At 38.8% G+C, this 24,594-nt stretch overlaps 1 protein-coding gene across 5 annotated transcripts in view; it reads right to left on the bottom strand.

Moving 5' to 3' along the window:
• ebf1a (EBF transcription factor 1a) overlaps positions 1-24,594 on the bottom strand; it is a 146,986-nt gene that overhangs the window by 33,045 nt on the left and 89,347 nt on the right. For all 5 annotated transcript variants that reach the window (XM_057849685.1, XM_057849682.1, XM_057849681.1 and 2 more), the window contains exon 10: positions 13,804-13,930. In XM_057849685.1, the coding sequence (XP_057705668.1) occupies positions 13,804-13,930 (127 nt within the window). The remainder of the gene's footprint in view (positions 1-13,803; positions 13,931-24,594) is intronic.

Below are 24,594 nucleotides of genomic sequence, written 5' to 3'. Positions count from 1 at the left end.
CAATAAACCTAGTATAGGGCTCTCCCGGCGGGGGGCCGAGTCGACAAGGAGCATGACAGCCACAAAATGCAAGCCACCTGCGTATGAAAATGATCCCAGTATTTGACATAATACAAAACACGATGTTTACTCACTTCCTCGTAAGTCCAGTGGTCCCACAGTAGTAGGGTTTATTTTGGCCAATATCCACCGGTGAATGGGAACCTTTTGAAACCCCAAAAAGGCTCACACGCCTCTCCCTGGTGCAGCTACATTTTTCTGCAGCCGTTTGGCTGGCGTGATACGAAAAATAAACACATTAATCCGCAAAATCAGCTGAATCCTTAGTCCTTCTCATACAACAGTACGGCTGGATAGTAAAGAGGACTCCTTCTACTGTACACGTCACAGTGGCCTCTTTCTCCACTTGAGACTGGATCACTCATTTTCATGGCGCGGGATTCAAAAAACTAAATAAATATAGCGATCGCTTTCACACACATTCAAGTGGTCCATTTCATTCAGGAGCATAAAATCCCGTGGAAAATAGAAAAAAAAAACATGCTTTTTGCTGTCATAATCACTTTAATGGAATATTTGTGAAAAAGTGAACTGTAATAATATGCTTTGAGTGACTTTCAACTAATGACTAATGATAAAAAGGAGGGTGGAATAAAAGTTCTCATTTCAGGATGGTATAAATAGAAGTTAACCAGCACAAAATCAATCGATCGCTTGATAATGGGACAGGGAACTAATTTCGCAAGAGGTTTATATTACTTGACTTCCATTTCTCCTGACTCAAAGTCTTCCCCTATTTTTTTTTACCCAAAAGAGTAAGGCTGGGCAATTTGGCCTAAATAGAAATCTATGATTTAGTTCACCCAAAACTATTTTATTTCAGGAGACAACTAGAACAAAAGACAGAAAGCCAAGAAAAGAATAAATAAATACAGTAAATGAAGTGCAAGACTCGAACAATCATTTCTCATCCCTAATTTGTGCTGTCAGTCCCCAAATACAAAGTAATAACTTTACAGAAAAACAAATTCTCCGTCATGGAAAGTGGTTGCTAGAGTTCACTTTTGGTAAAACAGCAACAATAGCAGCATAAAAAAACTCCAATAAATTACATATTTTTTAAATAATTCGCAATAAAAAAAATAAATAAAAAAAAAGCAAAAAATAAATAAATAAATAAAACAATTCAAATAATTCGTAGATTTATCGCCCAGGCCTCCTATCAAATGTCATTTCCTGCTTTAATGTTGCATCATCTTGACAACTTCTTGGAACACTTTTTATTGCAACGTTTACTTCACAGAACATTCCAGAAAAAAAATGTTCTGTTTGCCTTTTTACCACCCTTTGTCAAGTTTGTTTACAACTTTTGAAATGAGTATTCTCCTCCAGAAGCAATTTCAGATATTTTGGAAGGAATTTAAAAGTACAGTGGAACCTTTACATACGAAGTTAATTAGTTCCAGGACCTTGTTTGTAAGTCGAAATGACCATATGTCGAGCAGGATTTTCCCATAAAAATACATTATAATCCCATTAATTCGTTCCACAGCCCGAAAACTTTCAGTAAGTCCTTAAGATGCTGGTACTATTGCAAATAGCAATTAAAAATAGAAAAACAAATAAATTATGAATAAAAATCAGAATACTAATAATAATATAATAATAGTAATAATAATAATAATGACTGTAATAATTTAACGAATCGGGTTCTAATGTGGCGAATGTGTTTTGTGTGGTGTACCTGAATGCACACCGGACACCTGACTTGACAGAGTGAGAGAGGACATTTTAATTTCACTTTGTTCAGCTGCGGCAGACAGTAGGCATACTTGTTGCACGAGTTCTGAAATAAATGATTAAAAACCTGACGAAGCTGGCCATTTTTTGCTGATATTACCGCAATAATAATCGTCACCTTAACTCATAAAGACTGGCGAACGGCGATCGGAGGAAGACGGTCGAGATCGTAGACATTCTACGGCCGTAATGTCGAGCCAGTTCACAGACGGCACACCACGCTCATATATTTTTCTATCATTTCCATCTTTATCTCAATGGTAAGCCTGAACTTTTTCCTTTTTTTTCACCACCTGCACTAACATTCTTGGAACCCATGTTAATTTCTCTCACAAGAAAATCCGCTGTGCGTCTGTCTCGCAGGAATATAAAGAAATTGCGGTGCTGTCTCAACTCATCGTATTTCAAGCATGTCGTTGGATGTAGAAATAAATGGTGAGTCAAATTTTTCGTCGGCTGTTGAAAAGATTGTGTGTCGAAGTGATCGTATGTCAAGGTACCATTGTATACAGTGGGGCAAATAAGTATTTAGTCAGCCACCAATTGTGCAAGTTCTCCTACTTGAAAAGATTAGAGAGGCCTGTGATTGTCAACATGGGTAAACCTCAACCATGAGAGACAGAATGTGGGAAAAAAAAAAAAAAAATCACATTGTTTGATTTTTAAAGAATTTATTTCCAAATTAGAGTGGAAAATAAGTATTTGGTCACCTACAAACAAGCAAGATTTCTGGCTGTCAAAGAGGTCTAACTTCTTCTAACGAGGCTCCACTCATTACCTGTATTCATGGCACCTGTTTTAACTCATTATCGGTATAAAAGACACCTGTCCACAAGTTCAGTCAGTCACACTCCAAACTCCGCTATGGCCAAGACCAAAGAGCTGCCGAAGGACACCAGAGACAAAATTGTAGACCTGCACCAGGCTGGGAAGACTCAATCTGCAATAGGTAAAACGCTTGGTGTAAAGAAATCAAAAGTGGGAGCAATTATTAGAAAATGGAAGACATACAAGACTACTGATAATTTCCCTCGATCTGGGGCTCCATGCAAGATCTCACCCCGTGGCGTCAAAATGTTAACAAGAACGGTGAGCAAAAATCCTAGAACCACATGGGGGGACCTAGTGAATGACCTACAGAGAGCTGGGACCACAGTAACAAAGGCTACTATCAGTAACACAATGCACCGCCAGCGACTCCAATTCTGCACTGCCAGACGTCTGCGGTTCTCTAGAGACCATTTGGATGATCCAGAAGAGGACTGGGAGAATGTGTTATGGTCAGATGAAACCAAAATAGAACTTTTTGGTAGAAACATAGGTTCTCGTGTTTGGAGGAGAAAGAATACTGAATTGCATCCGAAGAACACCATACCCACTGTGACGCATGGGGGTGGAAACATCATGCTTTGGGGCTGTTTTTCTGCAAAAGGACAAGGACGACTGATCTGCGTAAAGGAAAGAATGAATGGGGCCATGTATGAGCGATTTTGAGTGAAAATCTCCTTCCATCAGCAAGGGCATTGAAGATGAGACGTGGCTGGGTCTTTCAGCATGACAATGATCGCAAACACACAGCCAAGGCAACAAAGGAGTGGCTTCGTAAGAAGCATTTCAAGGTCCTTGAGTGGCCTAGCCAGTCTCCAGATCTCAACCCCACAGAAAATCTGTGGAGGGATTTGAAAGTCCGTGTTGCCCAACAACATCCCCAAAACATCACTGCTCTAGAGGAGATTTGCATTGAGGAATGGGCCAAAATACCACCAACAGTGTGTGAAAAGCTTTTGAAGAGTTACAGAAAACATTTGGCCTCCGTTATTGCCAACAAAGGGTACATAACAAAGTATTGAGATGTATGATGAAGTATTGAACTTTTGGTATTGACCAAAAACTTATTTTCCACCTTGATTTGCAAATAAATTCTTTAAAAATCAAAACTTGTGATTTTCTGTTTTTTTTCTTTTTTTCACATTCTGTCTCTCATGGTTGAGGTTTACCCATGTTGACAATTACAGGCCTCTCTAATATTTTCAAGTGGGAGAACTTGCACAATTAGTGGTTGACTAAATACTTATTTGCCCCACTGTATGTGTTCCAGAGGTCTTGGGTGAATACTACGTTGTATGACTTTTGTTCTGTCTTTTTTGCACACTGTACTCTCGAATGTCAGACTACAGTTGAGAGCGAATGGGGTCTAGAGATAAATATTTGATGTTATTTCGCAATTCAGTGACCTTCCACAGTCTGAAGGAGCAAAATTTGCTTTCAATTACAATTAGGCCTGTGATATCAGGTAAATGTTCCAACAAAATCCGAAAGCCTCGTGTTGTTATTGGCAATTTGTTTTTCATCAGTTCTCCACAATGTGACACATGAGTCTCAGATGCAAAATTAAAAAAAAAAAAAGATGTACAGAAAAGCCCTTATAAATAAAGAGGCAATTTTGGTAATTGAGAGTGGAAGTCACATTCTCTGCTCATTTTCAAGGACCATAAAAAAGAAAGAAAGTATCCACGCAGGGCAATGTGCACCACGCGCTACTTGCCGAAGTCTCTTTGGGGATTTTCCCTCATACATCTGCTTTCGATCTTGCCCATTTCACACGGGGAATTAATGCTGGAAGAAAACTCGAAAAGAGTCCAACTGTAGAGCCTAAGCATGCAGGTGCACCCCAGAGTCCACGGCGTACTCTCCTGTACAGGTATATTTATAATCTTTAGCTGTCGCTCTCCAGAAGAGCAAATCAAAGCCAGTAAAACATAAATGCCATAAATAAATGAATAGATGAGCAACAGCCCTGGACTGGAGGGATTCACCTAGCAATCACCCACATCAGATCAGATCAATGCTCATGGAAATTTCATGAAGCTTAGAATCTACACCGCTTCATATTTCACTATAATAACCCACAGAGCCGCAGGGGGAGTGGGTCTGAATGGGTGAGTGGCTAAGAGGAAGACAGAGGTGGGATGGAGAGATGGAGGTGTGTGCTTGAGGGGAGGAGAAAATGGGGGGCTGCAGAAGGTGGAGGACTATAATTGAGAGGTCAGATCCTTGGTTGTTACCAAGAGTGGAGGAGGAAAAGACAGAAGAGAGGAGGGGCAAGTACAGTGTCCACTAGTCTTGTGTCACTACTTGTACTTGCAGGGTTAGGTAATTGGCTCTGAGGCTGATGTTAGCACCTTCTCAGGCCCTTAGACAGTGGGTTAGGAGCTGATCGCATCACAGCTCCGCGTCTCTCTGTCTTTCTCCCTCTCAACTCATTCGTAATCTCCCCCACTTGCGAGCCAGCCCCCCTCCCTCCTACAGTCTCCAGTGCTCAGGTGTGATCTCATAAGCGCTGCTTGGCGATCGATGCCGCCAGTGGCAGGGGGTTCAATAGCCCTGAATTACGGCTTCATTTCTCCCCCCCCTACACACAGATGAGAGCTGCCCCCCTCACCCACCACTACACACACATACACACTCCACCCACTACTCGCAATCCAGATCAATACCCTACAATCTAATTTTTATCCATTTTTCCATAAACCCCGAGATTGCGTTTATTTGGAGAATCCGACAAGCTAAATAAAGCATTGCTTGAAAATGTCAGGGAGACTAATGCATGGCTGGAAATTCATACAGAGAAAACAGATGAGTGGAGCTTTTTGCTCTTAAAGCAAAGTAGAGAATGGGAGGTAGGGGAGGGGTGCTAAAAGATTCTACAAATCAATTGAGGTGTGGAAGCGACTACAACCTAAGCTCTAATTATCTGTAGCAAAAAAAAAAAAAAAAAAAAAAAAAGCGCATGTCGACGCTTAACAATACCTGACAGCATGGATGCTCAGTGGGAGAATGCAAATTCTGGAAGTATGGATGAAAAGTGCGCTTGAATTAAGATACAACAAAACAGGGAATCATTTCCCTCGGTGTGCGCCGCTCATTTCGGCTGGGGTATAAAACAACCTACATTTCCAAATTCATTTACATCATCATCATGGAGCAGATGCTTGTGTAATAAGAACTGAGCATGCTAAAGAGGGAAGACAAGCCACATGGTGCAGAAAATTAATCTCAATCTCAAATAGAGGTGTGAATTTCCCTGCAGTTAAGATGGCGTAAATGTGAACGTGCGGCGCTATCTCAGCTGGCCCTCTGTCTCCAGCTGGAGACCAGCCGTTTTAATCAACAGCAGGCCTCCACCCAGGCTCAATAAAAGACAGCATTCACAAATAGGCGCAAGACAAGTAATTGATCTCCTCATGCTTGCACCCCACTTTTATTGCCAGATGACTACATGCTGCTGTTGAGTGTCGGGGATGTGCACGAATGTGCTCATTGTATCGCGTGTGCATATGAATGAGGAGTATATCTGGGAGTCTGTTTGGATAGAAAGGTAGGCAGTGGATTTCCACTCTCATTATGCTCCCTTTTGCGCAGGCATTATTGATGGATGCCTGCATTGACACCTGCACTATCTAATGAGATCCAATACGAGAGGTGTATCAAAAATTCTGCCGCAACACAGATAATAATACTCGCTTTTGATTGACATTGACGGAGAGGCAATAACTTAACAATATGTTACAAGTGCAGGTGTAGTTTGCAGTGGTGTAAAACTGCTCTCGATCAAACTGAGAGTTGCTGTACAGCTTCTCCACCCTGCATTTGCGGGGGATAAGAACCAGGCCCGACCGTAAATGTACATTTTTTTAAATCCATGTATGATTGACAGCCAAAGAACATGCATTAATAACCCCCCCCCCAAAAAAAAAAAAAAGATAACAAATAAGACTATTCTAAAAAATATTGAAAAAAAACAAACAAAACAATAGGATGATCTGCAAGTACAAGTGTGGATATGTCGTAGTATATGGACAAAACCAACCAATATTAATAGAAAACCATAATTCTTTAAGGAGGTTCCATCCATTTTGTAGGCCAAGAGGTAAACTAGATGCCAGTATCGTAGGGCGCAACCATTGTATTTTCAGGACGATACATCACATCGGACAGAACTGAAAAAGCAGTTTCTGCTTTTGCACCCCTCTTTAAAATAAACTGCTGTATTTCAAGCCAAAAGAACTGTTGTGTTTGATAGAACCATATGTCTATATGCTGCAATAGCAGATTCATGGTGCATTAAGCCCCTGAACTATCCTTAATTTGTCCCTTTTACCCTGGAAACCCCCGTTTACAGACGTCGCGCAACAGCTTTTTTTTTCAACCTAGCCATAAAAAGAAGGTAAGTAATCGTTTTATTATTCGAAATGTCTGTCAATTTTAGCTTAGAATCATTAATTGTCTGATATTTTCTTAAAAAAAAAAAAAACGACTTAAAAAAATTATTCACTCGCATATTTTAAACTTTTAAACAAATTAGGTCACAATGAAAAAATTGGCGTCGACAAAAAAGACACGGATATCTACCTTATAACTATCGCTTAATTGTATTTTTTTTTTCGTTACTGTCGCATTTTCCCCAATATATTAGATGATAAATAATCGATCCAAACAAAGAAAAAAAAAGTTTAAAAGGGTAAATATATGAAAAAGAAAGTCTCATCCACACCTTGATGTCTGCGATTTCTGCATCATGACCCTTGTTCTATTACCATGTTTCACCCATAAAATCTCCCAAAAAATCCAGCTGTGGCAATTCACAGCTGCGTCTTGACACTCAGTGATACATGCGACATGGAGTTTTTGGATCGAAACAAGGTAAGTACAGTATGCGATAATATCTCGTTAAAGTCATGGCGTCTGTAATTCTGCTCTCGCGTGCTCTCACCTCCAGATAGGGTTTTGTGGTTTACAAAAACATTTTTTTCATAAAAATGCCCTCCTGTCCAAAATTTTTCTTCCCCCAGAAAATTGAGATTTTAAGCTTTCCGATGATGTATCACACATGCATCTCGGACAATTTTGAAATTTGGCCAAATCGGGGTTCTCAGAGTGGAACTTCAAGTCACCTGAGTGTTTTCCGCCATTGGTTGACTTATATGACATACAGTACATGTTTATTGTGTGTGCCCTCTACTTCAAGAGTTGGCAGAGTTGATCAGAAGTAATACTGAAGACTTTAATGGGATTTGGGAGTGATTTGGATTGAGATTGAGAGTTTGGGAAGCAAGTTGATATGTTGTGTTGTTGAACCTTATAGTTACTTGAATAACTATTTACCTTTCAAGGGGCAAGTGACTATTTTTGGTAATTTAAAGTAACTAAAAACAGAATTTACTAACTCATTGCCTGCCATTGACAACAATAGACGTCCACTTCATTTGAACTCGCAGGACTGGCTGTGAATGCCAATGTTTAAGTGCCCGATAAAGGGTCAATATGGCTAGGTTCATGTCTTAAAGCACAAATCAAGATTTTTTGTCACATCTGTTTTTTAAGTGTGCCCGTTCAGACTGCCTTTGACCATTGAGCCGATTTAAGTACAGTGGTACCTCTACATACGAAGTTAATTCGTTCCAGGACCTTGTTTGTAAGTCGAAATGGTCGTATGTCGAGCAGGATTTTCCCTTAAGAATACATTATAATTACATTCATTCGTTCCACAGCCCGAAAAAAATACATTAAATCCTTAATAAATGCTGCTGGTACTATTGCAAATAGCAATTACACAACGCAAAACAAATTATGAACAGAAATCGGAATAATACAATAACAGTAATAATAATACCTGTATAATGTAAAAAAACGGGTTCTAATGTGGCGAATGTGTTTGCGTGGTGTACCTGAACGCATCGCGTGGCTGACTTGGTGGAGTGAGCCTTTTTACTTTCATATTGTTTACTTGCTGCGGGGGAGACTAGGCGTGTTGTGTTGCACAAGTTGATAGAATAAATGATTAGAAACCTGACAAAGCTGGCGATTTCTTTGGCGATGTTACCACAATAATAATTGCCACCTTAACTTATAAAGACCGGCGAACAGAGGAGGACCGCCGAGATTGAGTCTACAGTTGTATTGTTGAGCCATATCACGGATGCGCACCTGACGCTCATATTATTCTATCATATCCATCTTCACGTCAATGGTAAGCATAACCGTTTTTGTTTTTTTCTCACCACGTGCACTAACATTGTTGATTTCTCTCACAAGAAAATATGCCCTGCGTCCGTCTTGCGGGAAAACAAAGAAACTGCAGTGCTGTCATAGATCGTCGTATTTAGAGCATGTCATCGGATGTAGAAACAAATGGCGAGTCAAAATTTTGCGTTGGATGTCGAAAAGATCATGTGTTGAAAAGATCGTGTGTCAAAGCGATCGTATGTCAAGGTACCACTGTATTATTGTATTATTATTAGCATTAATTCGCAGTCCGGCACGTGCTGAGCAAACTGACCCGCATACGCAGAAGCATCAAAACAAGTAACTACGCTTACTTGCTTCAGTTTGCCCCGACTCGGCCATGTAAACAATACTGAAATATTGCTCATTTGGCGCACAGTAAGAAAGTGAGCATTATCAAGCTTATCCTTTTCTTCATTGTATTTTTTTCTGACTGGTCAAGCCCGCCTCTTGCGTAGTAAAAGCAAAGCGCTAATGCTAATGAACAGCTACATCGCTGCCGTCTTGCGTCTGCTCTTTGCTGACACAATTGCTGTATGAATTCTGATTTGGCAGACTTTACAGTTCAGACCGCCGCCACATTCTGGAAAAATGTGGCCCAGATCAGATTTAAACCACATACAAAAGTGACCCAGATCAGATTTGAAATGGTCCGCTCCTATGCGACTTGCCCCTTTCTGACTGTTAAGTTAATGCCTCACTCGAGTCGGAAAAACAGGAAAAAATCGGATTCGTGCATTAAGACCTGCGGTATGAACCTAGCCTATGTGATGTTAACAAACACCTACTCAGCCCGTTGTTTTCCAATTTGTTGTTATTATGCATTTATTTAGCTGTTGATACCTATATGCTCAAAAAACAAACAAAAAAAAAAACAGGATACAGAACAATGTATTTTATTAGCATTTTATGACACCATTTTAAATGTATTACATTTTGCTGGCATGCACTTAATTTATTTTACTTAATTTACTCATCCGTCACGGTAATTTCAAAGATTACTCAAGATGTATCCCAAAAGTTTATCGATGATGAGCACACCATCAGCCTTTACTGCATTCTCACCGTATGTTTACCTCCGCTGTTTGTATTTTGTCAAATAAGTGAACAACTTAAACAAATTCTGCGCTGAGTACATGGACGAAAATGTCACTCACCATCCTTTCTGGCTGAAATTCAGCTTTGGACTTTTGTCTTTTCCTCTCAATCTGCCTGCTCCCGAATTATGTCCCTTGTTCATCTAATATCCAGCGAGCACAGAGCGACTACCCCTAATATTTGTCCGCGCGCGTGTGCAGATGCCTCCCGCTGTATGCGGCGGAAGCCTTAATGTGAGCAAGCGGGCCTTTTAATATCAGCCCAGACTGGAGTGGAAGCACTAAGCAGACAAGGCTGCATACTGAGAAGGACGGGATTGCCTTTTGAACGACAAGGGCGATTCATCAATTTTCTCAATCTGTGGCCAACACCTCAGTGCCACACACAAACAAGCACCAAAGGGCCCCTCTGACACGCACTATTATTGCATGGAGAAAAGAAAAGAGAGCACTTGGCTGATGAATGATATAAAGACAGCAATCCGGTTAAAGGTGACACAGAGCCAAACATGTAAATGCATTTTACAGGGTTGTGAGTAGAAGAGGGTGGTGGTAGGCAATGACCTGATAATAAGAGAGCGAGAGAGAAGCAGCCAGATTAGGGGGGAATCTAAGCCCCAGAGGTGGGTAAGGCAGAGGGCAGAGAGAGGAACAGAAGTGGGATAAGGGGATGAAAAGACAGAGGAAGAGCAGAGAATGAAAAACATTCTTTTATTCTTATCAGTGGAGAGCTTAATTGCCTTTGATGAGTCTAATTGGAGCTTTCTGAAGTCTAATGGCAGAGGAGTCCTCAGAGACAGCGGAGAACACATTACAGTAATGGCTTCTCTCCCAATCTCTTCTCCACCAAAAGTCCCCTCCTTCTCTCCTCTCTTCTGGACTACTACTGTGCAGAATGTTTGTGTTTGTGCTGTCACACGCGGAATCAAGTGGAGTATCAATGATCATGCTGAGCAAGCCCATGGATGGTTCGACGTATGTATGTTCACGTATGCGCGCGTGTGTGTGTGTGTTTGCAAAGTAGCAGTAGCAGCAGTATTGGGTAGTGTTGACTTAATTAGGTCTGTGCGCTGCTCGCTTTCCTTTCCTCAGCAGAAGTTGATTAGCAATGCCAGCTGTCCCCAATGTAATTCAGGGTGGGCATGTGTGCGTGTGTGTGCGTGCACGCGACGTACGAACGTATGTGTGTCTGCGAGGGGGGGGACTGTGGTGCTGTGGTGGGTGCGTATGCTGCCAGCTGCCACGCCGCGCTGCCAATCCTCCATGATTAGTACCCACTGGCAACTGGGCTCAAACTGGTGCCAAACAGACCCAGGAGGGCAACATGGCCCATGGTAATCCACCATCTCTCTTCGCCGTCCTCCTGTTCTCAGCCACCTCTCACTACTCTCTTCGATTGCTTTGTTTCTCCAAATGGTCTGCCTATGGTTCTCATTGGAAACGCCGATGGGAAGTGGGGTTGCCACGATTTATCAACTAATCGACTATTAATCGATTATCAAGGGAATCCACATCTATTTTGACAGTCGATTAATCACAGAGACATTGTTGACCTCGGAACTGTCCAAATACTCAATTTTTAAGCCTCTTAGCACATTTCTGCTATTGATGGTGATATATATATATTCACTTATGTATTTTATTATGGCTGTAACACTTTATAATAACTATCCGTGATAACTAGTTAATACATCATTACTAAACTGTTAATAAATTATTTATTGTTGACTTGTTAAGTGTTTGTTAATATTTTTTTGTGATGTATGGACATTAAATGCCCCTCATAAATTCAGTTTATCCTGGCTTTAGCACAAAAAGTGTCGCAAACTCATGGGTTTGTTCTAGTATTTTGTTGTTTTGCCATGTGATGGCTTCGTATGTTTTTTTGCATTAAACAAAATGTTCAACATTTCATTTTTGGTGTTTCTTTGGTAAAGCACAGCACACAGAAAGGTATATGGGTTGAACAGTCTTGAGGTACAAAAATTTGATATTTTAACCATCAGTTTATTAATGACATATTACCTATCTACAGTATAGGGCATCATTATGAATGCTTTAAAAGTTGTTAACAAACACTTCTCAGATCAACAATAAATCATTTATCAACAGTTTACTAATGATCTATTAACTAGGTATAACAGATAGTTATTATAGACCGTGTCCATTATTTCTTTTTAGAATTTTTATTCATTAAAATAAGAAAACAAAGGCTGCAAATATTTTGTATTTTAATATTTTGTTTTAATTAACATTTTATAAATAAATCAAGGAAGAAAAAAAATCTACACAATCTTTTCTCATGCAATTTTTAACTAAAAAAATGACAGTTTCTGATTTATATAATACATAGTGAATCTAAATTTGATTTATACATACATAATTAAAATAAAAATAAAAAATAAACAACTTCTTTTGATCTATTTTAACTTTATTAAATTTCATTTTTTAATGAAAATAAAGCAAAAAAAATTTTTTTTTAAAAAGGCACAAATTAGCTATACCCAGATTTCTGTAATATAGAATAAATGATATGATTCATATAGTATATGAACGGATTAGACGGAACGGAAAAATAATCAGTGATTGTTTGACTGTCAAAATAACTTTGTGGCAGCCCTAATTGGAGGAAAGCTGCAAAGTAGTCTCTTGAAATGCCGACTTTGAAGAGGGCAAAGTGGGATCTCTGCCTTGACACAGTTGACTGTATCACTGTGAAGGTGCCAGTGCTTGGCAAGTAGCATCATGTGTGCACATGCGTGTATGTGTGTATTAAGCTCCCAATGGATGACCTCTGCTAAATCTCACCTGTTGAGATTCTCCAATGTGCCTCCATAGAAGCCAAAGAGGCAGAGGGGGGATGAATTCATTCACAGGGGCAAGTTTTGAATAAGTGAATGTGACAAGGTGAAAGAGTGGAGGGCTGGGAAAAGATGGGGTGTTTATGCATACGCTTCCCACATGTCTGGCGCATTAAAAGTCTGAACACACACACACGCGCGCGCGCACAAACCTACACACATTTATAGGCTTGGCAGAGTTGAGGTCTGTTGGACAGCTCTGGCATGGCAAAGTCTGCCCACCCATCTGCCCTCTGTCTTCGTAATGCAGTTAGTGTCAACACGCGTGTGTGTGCCTAGACTACCTTCACACTTATATACCAGCCTAGGAAGGAAATCGTCGCCTTTGCCACAAGTATGCAAACACGAACACGGATTCTGTTAACGTAGAGTCATTAAAAGACGCGCAAACGCATGGTAGGGACGCAGCCAGCGCGCTCGCACAAATGTGATTTTGTCAAATGTTGGCACTTCCAGCAGGGGCTTACATGCTAAGTCCATCAGTAGTTGAGATTACAGACAGATTTATGTGATTCACATTCTCCCCAGAGACCTGTGTCCACGCGTCGGTTAATCACTGCTTCACATTCACTCTCTGTGCTGCTCTTTTCATCGCGTGGCCATAAATCTACACCGATACATTCGGATGTAACACTCCCGTTATTCACACCATCAGAAATCACGCTCTCTGTATGGATCTCACTCTTGCTGTAGCCTGCCTTCGACAGGGTTAAATCTCAATAATCCTACTAATCAAAAGGTTAAACCTCCCCCTGACCTTCACATGCTTCATAAACGACAGCAAACACATTTGTTCTGTGGTATCAGTTTTGCTACTGCATCAGTCATTATAGTGAAATTATGTTTATCTTTCTCTCTCTATCAGCATTTGACCTGTAATACCTTTAGCAACTTCACCTGTCAATGGCTGCTGATGAGTTAATTACACCGTAAATTGAAAAAAAAAAAAAAAATCATCAGCATTGGTGCTTAGGTAATACCTGTGTAGATGAAACGTCCAGGTGTGCCTTTGCAGAACTGTTTGGATTTGTAGGACAGCGTGACCTCCACGACCCCGGGGATGTGTCTAGGTGGAGTCTGCACACGGATGGCATGTGGGGTAATCAGCTACAAGGAGGCAGAATGGGCAGAGAGGTTATTAGGAATAATAGCTGACAATACAAAGTTAACCCTTCATATAATTTGCCATTGATGGCGCTAGATGTCCAGTCCACTTTGATTAGGAGAGGTTGGCAAAAACGATTGCTGCCACTCCTCCTAGACAATTCACACAGATTGTGTCATTTCCGGCATAGGGCAGTGTGTCGGATCATTCTTTGCTGTCAGACACGCTTGTTAGTGTTGGGCTCTATAACAAGACTGAACAATGATGTGCTCCAAACTCAATGACTGCCATTGACGGTGTATGGTGTCGGCTATTGTTGTCAGTGGCAGGCAATGTGTTAAATACTATGCAGGCATGAAAATGGGTCAGGGGTTAAAAAGGTGAGAAGGGTGTGGAGGAAATATGTTCCGGCGTTCTGCCAAAATGTCCTCCGTCGGCGAAACATGAGGCGAATTTGACAATTTTAATTTTTCACATAAGGCTTAATATTCAAATTAGCAGGGGTTTAATTAGTTGAAGGAGTTGATTTCAACCACCATTGACTCGCGCTCTCACTCCGAAGCCCTGAAACTATCAAATAACTGGCTAACTGCACAGAATTTGTTCAAATCAACTCCAGCGACTAATTGAACCCAGGCTAACTCAAAGATTAAGCCTAATGTAAAAAATTCTGAACTTCCCCTTTAAAGTATAGACCATTGAATATAACCATTAAAATGTTGTCTATAAAAGTTTTAGAGCAATAAAACAACAAAAATGAATGAAATGAATAAGAATCCTTCAAAGTATTTCATAATGGGTCCAAATTATTTTTCGAACAGATCCTGTGACTATAGCACCTGAGAGACAGCCGTTTGCTTTGCTTAGCCAAAACTACAGCTGAGGAGGCAAGATGGATATTTAGAATTTCTTTAAACCTAAGCTTTCAAAACCCTCAACAACAACTGAGCTTGAACAGAGGATTGAGCACGAGCAGTATCACAAAGTCCTGGCTGTCTTGTTACCTGTTGTGCTGTAATTCCAGGTCGTGCTTGAATTGGATGCTTTAGCGGTCAACAGTCTTTTAGAGCCAGCGCAAGGGGATATTTTTGTCATCTTTACTGGACAAAAATGTGTAGTAATGGCTGTGTTTCCAGTGTGCAAATGCAGCCGTTTGTAGTATATCTCCTGCCTATTTAATTGCATCCTGGCGAGATAGCAAGGCTATGTTGTTTTGACCGCAAATTCCCAGTGCTCACGGCTCACGCATCATGGTAAAACACATCACCTGTTTTTTTTCCATCCCCGATTAGAAAATGTGACATGTGATGTCACTCCCATGACTACAGTATTCCTCATTATACATACATTATGGGGCAATAACAAAATAGTAACGCACAGGCATCAAGGAAAGTAACTTTAATCAGATTAAGGATTTAGAAAAATGAACGCGTTAGATTGCTCTTTACTGAAAGAAAGTAATCAGATTACTGTTACGCATTACTCACATAACGCGTTACTGACAACACTGCTTTTATATTACCATTAAATACACAAGCTTGACGTTAACTTAACGGGAGCTATTTTTTTCACCAGAGATTTGGCTCTGGCAGTGTTCAATGCAAGCTGGAACGAACGGCAGTAACTTGTCATAACGTAAAATATGAAAACGATTGAAACCATTACTCACCAAATTCAATATGCTGGCAAATGCATTCCTCTAAAAAAAAAAAATTGGGAGTGAGACCTCTCCTCTTCCAGCGAACGTGAATTTGTGCTTAGAACAAGATCATCTGTCGCAATTAACGATCTTTGACGCTCTTTTCTCCACCCCTGCATTCAAACTTGTTTCTCTCTCAGCGGCTGTGATTAACCTCAATGAAGTTGCTCTCCTTGCTAAGCCTTGCCTATCATTCTGCTTTGTAAGTTTTTAGTAACTTTGTGTATTGAATTTGAAAGGAAAATGTGTGTGGGGGGGGGGGGTTTGGCGAACTTTTTCATGAAGCTAAACTGTTGAAGCTACTCACACTTGGAAAAATACGATTGTACAACGTTTTAAATGTATTCATTTGGTATATTTCAGTTGCCACGATGTGAGAGATCAATAAATTGCAGAAAAGTACGCCTTGCGTTTGGAGTGCTTGTTTTTGGGTTTGCTGGAATAGCGTCAGTGGCACACGCAGCATCAAACAGGGGAAAGGGTAAGCGCTGCCGCGCCAAGCCACTTCTGGCTGCATTTTTGACACATGAAAAATAACGATTACGTACTACTGTATGACGGAAAATTTTAGTGGTTTTGTAACCGCGACGTTTTAATAGCATGGTAAACCGTGAAGGTAACCGGCACATGCCTACACCCGACCCCCCCCGCCCCCTTAAAAAATTTCTCCTCGGATCTACACGATTCACGTAGGTCATCCTTTTTTTTTTCGCCGAAAGGTGAGAGATTTTCATGCTTGACTATGAAATACAAGATTTTAAAAATTATGAAATTCTACCTTAGAGTGTTAGTCGGGGCCATATCCGAAGTGTAAGTCTGTTTTTATTCAAATTGTAATATTTTTTATGGTAAATGGTAGAGATGTCCCGATCGATCGGGTCCGATCACGTCATTTTCAAAGTATCGGAATCGGCAAAAAAATATCGGACATGCCTTTTTTTAATATATAGATTTTTTAAAAAATAAATCGTTTTCTAATTGTATTTAACGTTACAGACATAATATGTTACACTCATTCAGAGTCTTTAGTTTAAGCTTAAGGTAGGGTTATCAAATTTATCCAGTTAACGGCGGTAATTAATTAAAAAAATATATATATCACGTTAAAATATTTAACGCAATGAATGCATACGCTGCACGGCCCACTCACGCATTGTCGCGTTCAATCTGTAATGGCGTTGTTTTATCTATATATAGAGCTAAAAGGCAGCGTAAAATGAGTAGAGTGATTTTGGCAGCCTTTGGAGCCTATTTTTAATTGGCTAAAGCCTTACAATCCCTCTCCCTATGATTAGAAACATCGTGGGAAGCAATGTGGGGCAGAAAGATAGTAATTGATCTTTTTCTTAACACCCTATGTTATTTCCTAACGCAGTGAAGATATATCAATCGGTACCACTATGCACAGTCATGGGTGCACTTCCCATCATGCATTTGGGCAGAACAGATGGCTACAGTATCATTTACTGAAAGCTCAACAAATACACTAGATGGCAATATTTAGTCACAATATACAAAGTCACAATTATCCTTTAAGAATTACAAGTCTTTCTATCCGTGGATCCCTCTCACAAAAAGAATGTTAATAATGTAAATGCCATCTTGAGGATTTATTGTCATAATAAACAAATACAGTACTTATGTACTGTATGTTGAATGTATACAGTATATTCGTCCGAGTTTTATTCATTTTTTTCTTAATGCATTGACAAAATGTATGTGATCGGGAAAAATTATCGGGAATGACTGAAATTGAATCAGGTGCAAAAAAAAAGCAATCGGATCGGGAAATATCGGGATCGGCAGATACTCAAACTAAAACGATCGGGAGCAAAAAAACATGATCGTAACAACCCTAGTAAATGGTGCTATACTTGTACACGGCTCTCAAAGGGCTTTATACTATCTCACCATCCACCTACTGGTGACGGAGCACTAGGAGCAGCGTAACGTTCAGTATCTTGCTCAAGGACACTTAGACCAGTTCATCAGGGCAGAGAATCGAACCCACAACCTCTGGGTTGGGGGACAACTACGCTACCATTGAGCCACGCCTCGCCACGCCACCCCACCCCACCACATATTAACATTATGTGGATACAGAATTGATTTGGCCCACAAGACCCAAAATGTGATGCCCACAGATGGGGATGCAAGGTCTTTGTTAAGGTCGCGAGAAAAGATAATAGGCTGTCCACAGGTCTCCTGAACAGATACTTATGAGAGGCAGGTCATGAGGAAGGCAAAACACATACTGAATTGTGTACATCATCCCCTTCATTGCTTGTTTGAGGTCCTCCATTCAGGCAGGAGATTCAGAGTCCCTTGTTTTAAGTTAAATAGGACAAAGAACTCCTTCCTACCCAGAGCAATTCGGTTGCTAAATTCTTGCACTTAGATGCACTTAGATGCAAAACTGTTTATAGCATTTTAAATTTGTAGTCTGTGTTATTTTATTGTATGTGTATGAGTTGTTGTGTTATCTGTTATCTGTATGTTTACCTGCTGTAAGACAAGTTTCCCCTTCTTCGGGGACAATAAACTTAAACTGAACTGAAACTCTAAACTGAACTTTATGGGGTTTTTCATTACTAAAAATATTCACTTGCCCTATAACTGTTTATTAAAGTATAATCATTATCAAATGAAAACCATGTACCATAAGTTATATATCCACCATTTGATTTAATGAGAAAACGTCTAGAAACCTTTGACCAAGGGTGTAGGTATCTTTGATTTTTATGTTTTGGAAAAAAAAAAAAAAAAATGCAAGGACCAATGAAGGTTAATTTTAAATAAACTCTATTCTCCTTGCTCTTAAATGTATCTAAACAAAGCACATGTCTTCATGCTGTAATAATATCGAGTCAAGATTTTTTCAAAGCAACAGATGACAACCATAACACCTAAAACTTTGACATTTGTCACATTTTCCTAGTCACTTCTGTGCGTTTTGTTTTGAAATTGTAAGCTGATCAACACTTCAGCATGTTTACATAGTGAAATGAGTCATTACAGCTGAAAAGACTCCAGCTCTCGCTTGCCTTTTAACAATAGAAAAATGACATGTGAAAGAACTGAGTGACACTTTGACAGATATTGCTATTTCAATATACCGTATTTTTCGGACTATACTAGTAAGTTGCAGTTTTTCATAGTTTGGCTGGGGATGCGACTTATACTCTGGAGCGACTTATGTGTGAAATTATTAACACATTATTACCGTAATTTCCCTAATATAACGCACACTTTTTTTCCCCAAAATCAACTTGTAAAATCATGGTGCGCATTATACACGGGTACAGGGATGGCGACAGAAATACAGTATATATATATATATATATATATATATATATATATATATATATATATATATATATATACAGTATATATATATATATATATAAGGAACAATTTTTTTTTAAATTGACACGGCCATGTTGTGTTGAAGAAACGTATGCGGCGATCTGTTGCCGACCATTACGGTACGTGACGTCACCATTTTGTTTCGGTAATACTTCACTCTGATTGGTCGAATGATTTCGTCTGTGTTAAATTCTGCTTTTTTCACTCTTCCTAAAGCATAGAATTTAGTTTCTTGAACTCATTTAAGTCAACGTTTATTGCAGCTCCGCAACTCGGACCATAACAAATGTAACACAAAACAGACTTCCTGTGTTCGTCAACTATATCTCGGGAAACTCAAACCCAAATAACAATAGTTCCTATTGTTACAGTGTAGTGTACAGCGATGCGCACTTTCTGATTTCCGACGTAAATCCTCACTTTTATTTTACCGTATCAATCCATGGAAGAAACATTTATTCATCATGATGAAACGAGCAAGTTATACAGCAGCCTTTAAAAGAACAGTCACATCTGTTTTGTTTTCTCCTGGATTCTGGTAAGTTGAAGAAGTTGTCAGATCATATTATTACCGTACATATTGTCAGTTTACGGTAATGTTTTGAACTATCAATGTTTTATGCTGGTGCTATGTTTCACCAGTCAGTAAAATGACATTTCTGTATCTGTACACGAGCTCTGTTTTCTTTTATTCTTCTATTTATTGGTGCTATAATTAGGATGTGCGTTATACACGGATACAATAATTTCCCCTAGATTTTACAAGTAAATTTGGGGTTGCGCGTTATACACGGGTGCACCCTATATTCGGGAAATTACGGTATATAATTTCACATGTTATTTTGGTGTTTTGAAGTGACACTGATGGTTTGGTAAACATGTTAGCATGTTCTCTATGCTATAGTTATTTGGTAACACTTTATAATAACTATCCGTTTTACTAGTTAATAGATCATTAGTAAACTGTTGATAAATGATTTATTGTTGATTTGTGAAGTATTTGTTAACAGTTTGTAAGCATTTACAGGGTCATAAGTTTTATTGGTTAAATATACAAAGAAAAGTACAAATATTTGTTGGTTCTATGGCAGATTTTCATAAATGTGCAACATGAGCGCTGCCTGCAAAATGCCTTATCAAAATGCCTTTTCTTTTGAAGTGAACGGCATTTCTTAACTAGAAAAGATAGAAATGCCAAATGTTACACACAAAAACTTGAAACGTTTCTACACAAACTGTGTTTCAGGTTACGAACACCCTGTAAATCAGTCATGTCCAAAGTCCGGCCCGGGGGCTAAATGCGGCCCGTGGTCAAATTTCATCCGCCCCCCAGCCTCTGTCATAAAATCAATAACATCTGGCCCGCACACAGACTTAACACACAGCCGACGCTTCAAGGATAGGTGGAAATTGGACTATTTCTTCACTAAATTACGCAACAGCTGTGTCTTGCCTCATTTGCAAAGAGACAGTCGCTGTTTTTAAAGATTTAAAAGAGAGGCGATATTACCAAACAAAACACGCTGACATGTACGACAAGATTACAGGGAAGATACGCAGCGAGAAATTGAAGCAACTTGAAGCTAGTTTAATTTCACGGCAGTAGTATTTCGCAAAAGCCCGAGATTCGAAAGAACGCCGCAAAGGCTAGTTGCGAGATTGTTGAAATTATTCATTAACAAAATAATAAAGCAAATGTGACAAATGGCTTGCTAAATTTAGCTTAAATATATTGTTCTACGTAAAGGACGTCAGCCAAGGTCGGCCCCCCACATTTTTACCATGCCAAATCTGGCCCCCTTTGCAAAAAGTTTGGACACCCCTGCTGTAAATGCTTAACAAACTGTTAACAAATACTTCACAAATCAACAATAAATCATTTATCAACAGCTTAATAATGATCTATTAACTAGTAAAACGGATAGTTATTATAAAGTGTTACCAGTTATTTTAATAACTCTTAATAGCTATGTTATGTTAACATACCGGACACATTCGCATTTCGTTGTTCACACATCATGTAAGATTATCATACTGTACATACACCATCATACACACTTATTCAGCATGTTGTTCTCTATGGTATTTTTATTTTAAATTGCCTTTCAAGATGACATATCTGTTCTATGTGTCGGATTTTGTCAAGCAAACTTCCCCCCAAAATGCATCTTATACTCCGGTGCGACTTTAATGTTTTTTTTTTTCCTCTTCAATGCACATTTTTAGGCTGGTGGGACTTATACTCAGGTGCGACTTATAGTCCGAAAAATACGGTACATGTGCATGACTCAATTTTTATACAAGGACTTTTGACTAAGCTTTTTTCCAATTGTTTTTAATTTCTCTATCATCATTATTTTGCACCCTTACCTTTGGTTTACTCTAAAGGCCTGAGGTGAGCTGACAAACCCCAAGGCGATGTCATGCTAAAGATTGTTATAGGTGCTGGCATGGATCTTTACAGAGGGCTTCAAAGGTAATTATGTGTATGTGAATAATAAAAAAAAAACTCCCTCTGCAAACATCCATTATGCCGCATAAGTAAACGTATGATAGGCTCATCCTGGCTGCCCCCTTGTCTCTGTGTCTGTCAGCGTTGGCTGTCTAGTTTACATTAAAGCGCCACGGTGTCTTTAAGAGGCTCACTTAGTGTGGCTGATGGGCCCACTCGCCGTGCATGCGTGCGCGTGTGCTGAAGGCTCTTTGAAGGAGGAAAGCGGCAACAAGACAAAACACAGATGAGACCTCGCTGAGTGCTCGTTTTCCGCATCCTGTCTCGAACTAGCACTCAAAGCTAGCGGCGCTCAAAAGCTATCAGTGCTCCTGCCAGCGTGCAATCTATGTGTACGTGCATGTGTTTTGTTCAAACCGTCTCTTTTATTGCTCACTTAACTAGGCTTTCATTCTGCCATTGTCTGACCCCAACTCACGTTCCGGCGCCATAATATAGGAGCTTTTTATAGAATAATTCTTTTACTAAAGAGAAAGCTGTTTGGCGGTGCCGCACGCTGACCTTCAATTTCTCACATAGACTGAATTTACATTTTTGTTATGTGGCAGATGCTCCTTGCAAAGTGATTCACACGGTACAGTGTGCAAATTCCTGAGATACAAATGTAACAAAAGACATAGTGGGAGTTGACAAATATAAGATGTGACAATGAGGGAGACAAAAAGCTCTTATTCACGTCAATAATTAGACTGATTTTTTTAACAGGCAATATCTTGTTTAAAACAAAAATCATTAACAGTAGTTAATCTTTTCACACAAATAACATTCCCAATTTTTTTTGCGATGACCTAATCTGTTTTTGTTTTGTTTTGTTTCTTCCACTGAAGCATGGCCTTGTGTATTATGTAGGTAACTCCACAAGGTTATAACATCTGTGTCAACTGGGATGTGTTTTGACACAGAGCCTTGGGCCAAATCCACACAAAAACAGAGATTTTTTTTTTTTAAAATAAATAGTTTAAAAAACAACAAAAACATGTATTTTTAATGTGGCTTGGCCTTAAGGATGTAGAATTATCTAGGGTGAAACCTTTCATAAACTAAATTCAGATGTTGTGTAAAGACTTATGGTATTTTTTTTAAATGTCATTCATTTTTATAATTATTTTAGGAGGGGAAGAATAGACAGATCATTATGTTAACTTTATATTCAAGCTTGACAGTTATATGCAGCTTTGTGTGGGTGCGTGTCACTCAGTTGGAAAACAGACTTGTTTTGACAGTTGTTGCTTAGGAATACCTGGCAGTAACTTTGTTACACATTGGAATAAATCTCAAGTGTGTGATTATTATATAGAAAAGTTTTGTTCACCCAAGTGGGATATTAATGGAGTGACATTATGGGCTTTGATTGCGGAGTTGAGATTCAACCTACTAGCTCATTTGACAATCAATGATAAAACAGTTGTTCATAAATTCCCCTGCTGACAAAATATATTGACTTTCATCATTAAATTGTTGTCTCAAATAGGATTGCAACTAACGATTATTTTCATAATCAATTAATCGGTCGATTAATTAAACAGTTAATCGACTGTACGGATAAATGTCACTTTTTAAAATTACCTTCACAATTTATCTTGAAGTGGTTTTAGGCATGTCTTAAGTAACGGTGAAGACAAAATGAATGACTATTTCCTTCAAAAATAATATTTCATTACAGCTTCCTTACTTACAGTAACTGTAGTCAACAACTGTATCGATTATCAAATTTGTTGGCAACTAATTTATTAATACTAGCTTAACAAAATTGGCAAAAATGTGAATTGTTGTTTTCCAAAGTAAAAGCAGATTTTCCGATTTCATGTCCAAATTTGACGTAACAAAAATTTAATGAAGTAATCTGATAGTATTTACCAACAGAGAAGTTATATGTATTTTATAATTCCAAGAATTTAGACATTTTAAAGGCGTAGAAGGTCCTAAATGAGTAATTGGTTATCAAAATAGTTGTCGATTAATTTGCTAATCAAATAGTTGTTGATTAATTGAATAGTTGTTGCACCTCTGGTCTCAAATCATTCAAACTTTTAGACATTTTAATAGGAAGTACTGTAACTTGTTTTCAATAAGAATGAATTGACTGCATGGCAAAAAAACAAAAAGGATTGATTTTAATGTAGTGCTGCAATGCAATTAATCGATTAACTCGGGTATTCGTGTAGAAAAACATATTCGAAATAAATTTGGCCGCTTCGAGTATTCGTTTAATTAAAGTGGCGTTGTAATGGTTTATTTTGAAAGTGTTTGCATTTAGTTTTATTGATTTGGGTGGATACACAGCCCTCTAGTCTACCTCATTTCACATGGCTGAATCCATCTGCTCCCTGTTAAGACCAACATAAGCTAGGTTTTTGTTTGAGTTAATGATTTTTTAAATGATTTAGTTTAAAGGTATATTTAGCCATTTTTTGTGGGAATGTGTGTCTGAACTTTTTGTTAAGAGCATTGTAAAAAAAAAAGTTAGCATTTTATAGCATATAAGCTAGCGGACTTTTGCTATGTAAGTTAACCAACTGTTCTTTTGTTGTATATAGATCCTCTTTTTTTTTTTTTTTTTTTTTTTAAAATACCGTTTGAGGCTCAGCTCAAGTATTTTAATTTTTTATGGTCCTTATCCGATTACTTGATTATTCGAACTAAATAGCTAATCGATTAATCGAATACAAAATAATCGATAGCTGCAGCCCTATTATAATGTGCTTGCAATACGACCACTTCATTAGTGCTTTATAGCTATTTTTTTGGCAACATAAATCTGCATATACTGTACTGTTATTCGACAAATATTTGGTAGGTGCACGTATTTTTGCCTGATTTATGTGATATTATTACCAATTTTAGGCAATTTGTTGACCATTTTCTTAAAAATATATAAAAAGGTTCTTCCTCTGTCCTCGATGCACCCACCCAAACTTTGATGACCATGAAATTCGTAGATTCCGAATAAGCCGGACAGACAGATGAGTAGATTGTGGTGAATTAAATTATGACTATTACAACATTGATGTATGTAAAGTGGAACTGGAGTTCTAAATATGTTAAAAATGGACAATATAGAAAAATCTGGTAAAACGTCATGAACCAAT

The sequence above is a fragment of the Corythoichthys intestinalis genome, chromosome 11, assembly GCF_030265065.1.
Source record: "Corythoichthys intestinalis isolate RoL2023-P3 chromosome 11, ASM3026506v1, whole genome shotgun sequence".
NCBI classification, from domain to species: domain Eukaryota; kingdom Metazoa; phylum Chordata; class Actinopteri; order Syngnathiformes; family Syngnathidae; genus Corythoichthys; species Corythoichthys intestinalis.
This window is presented reverse-complemented; position numbering and strand designations above follow the sequence as displayed.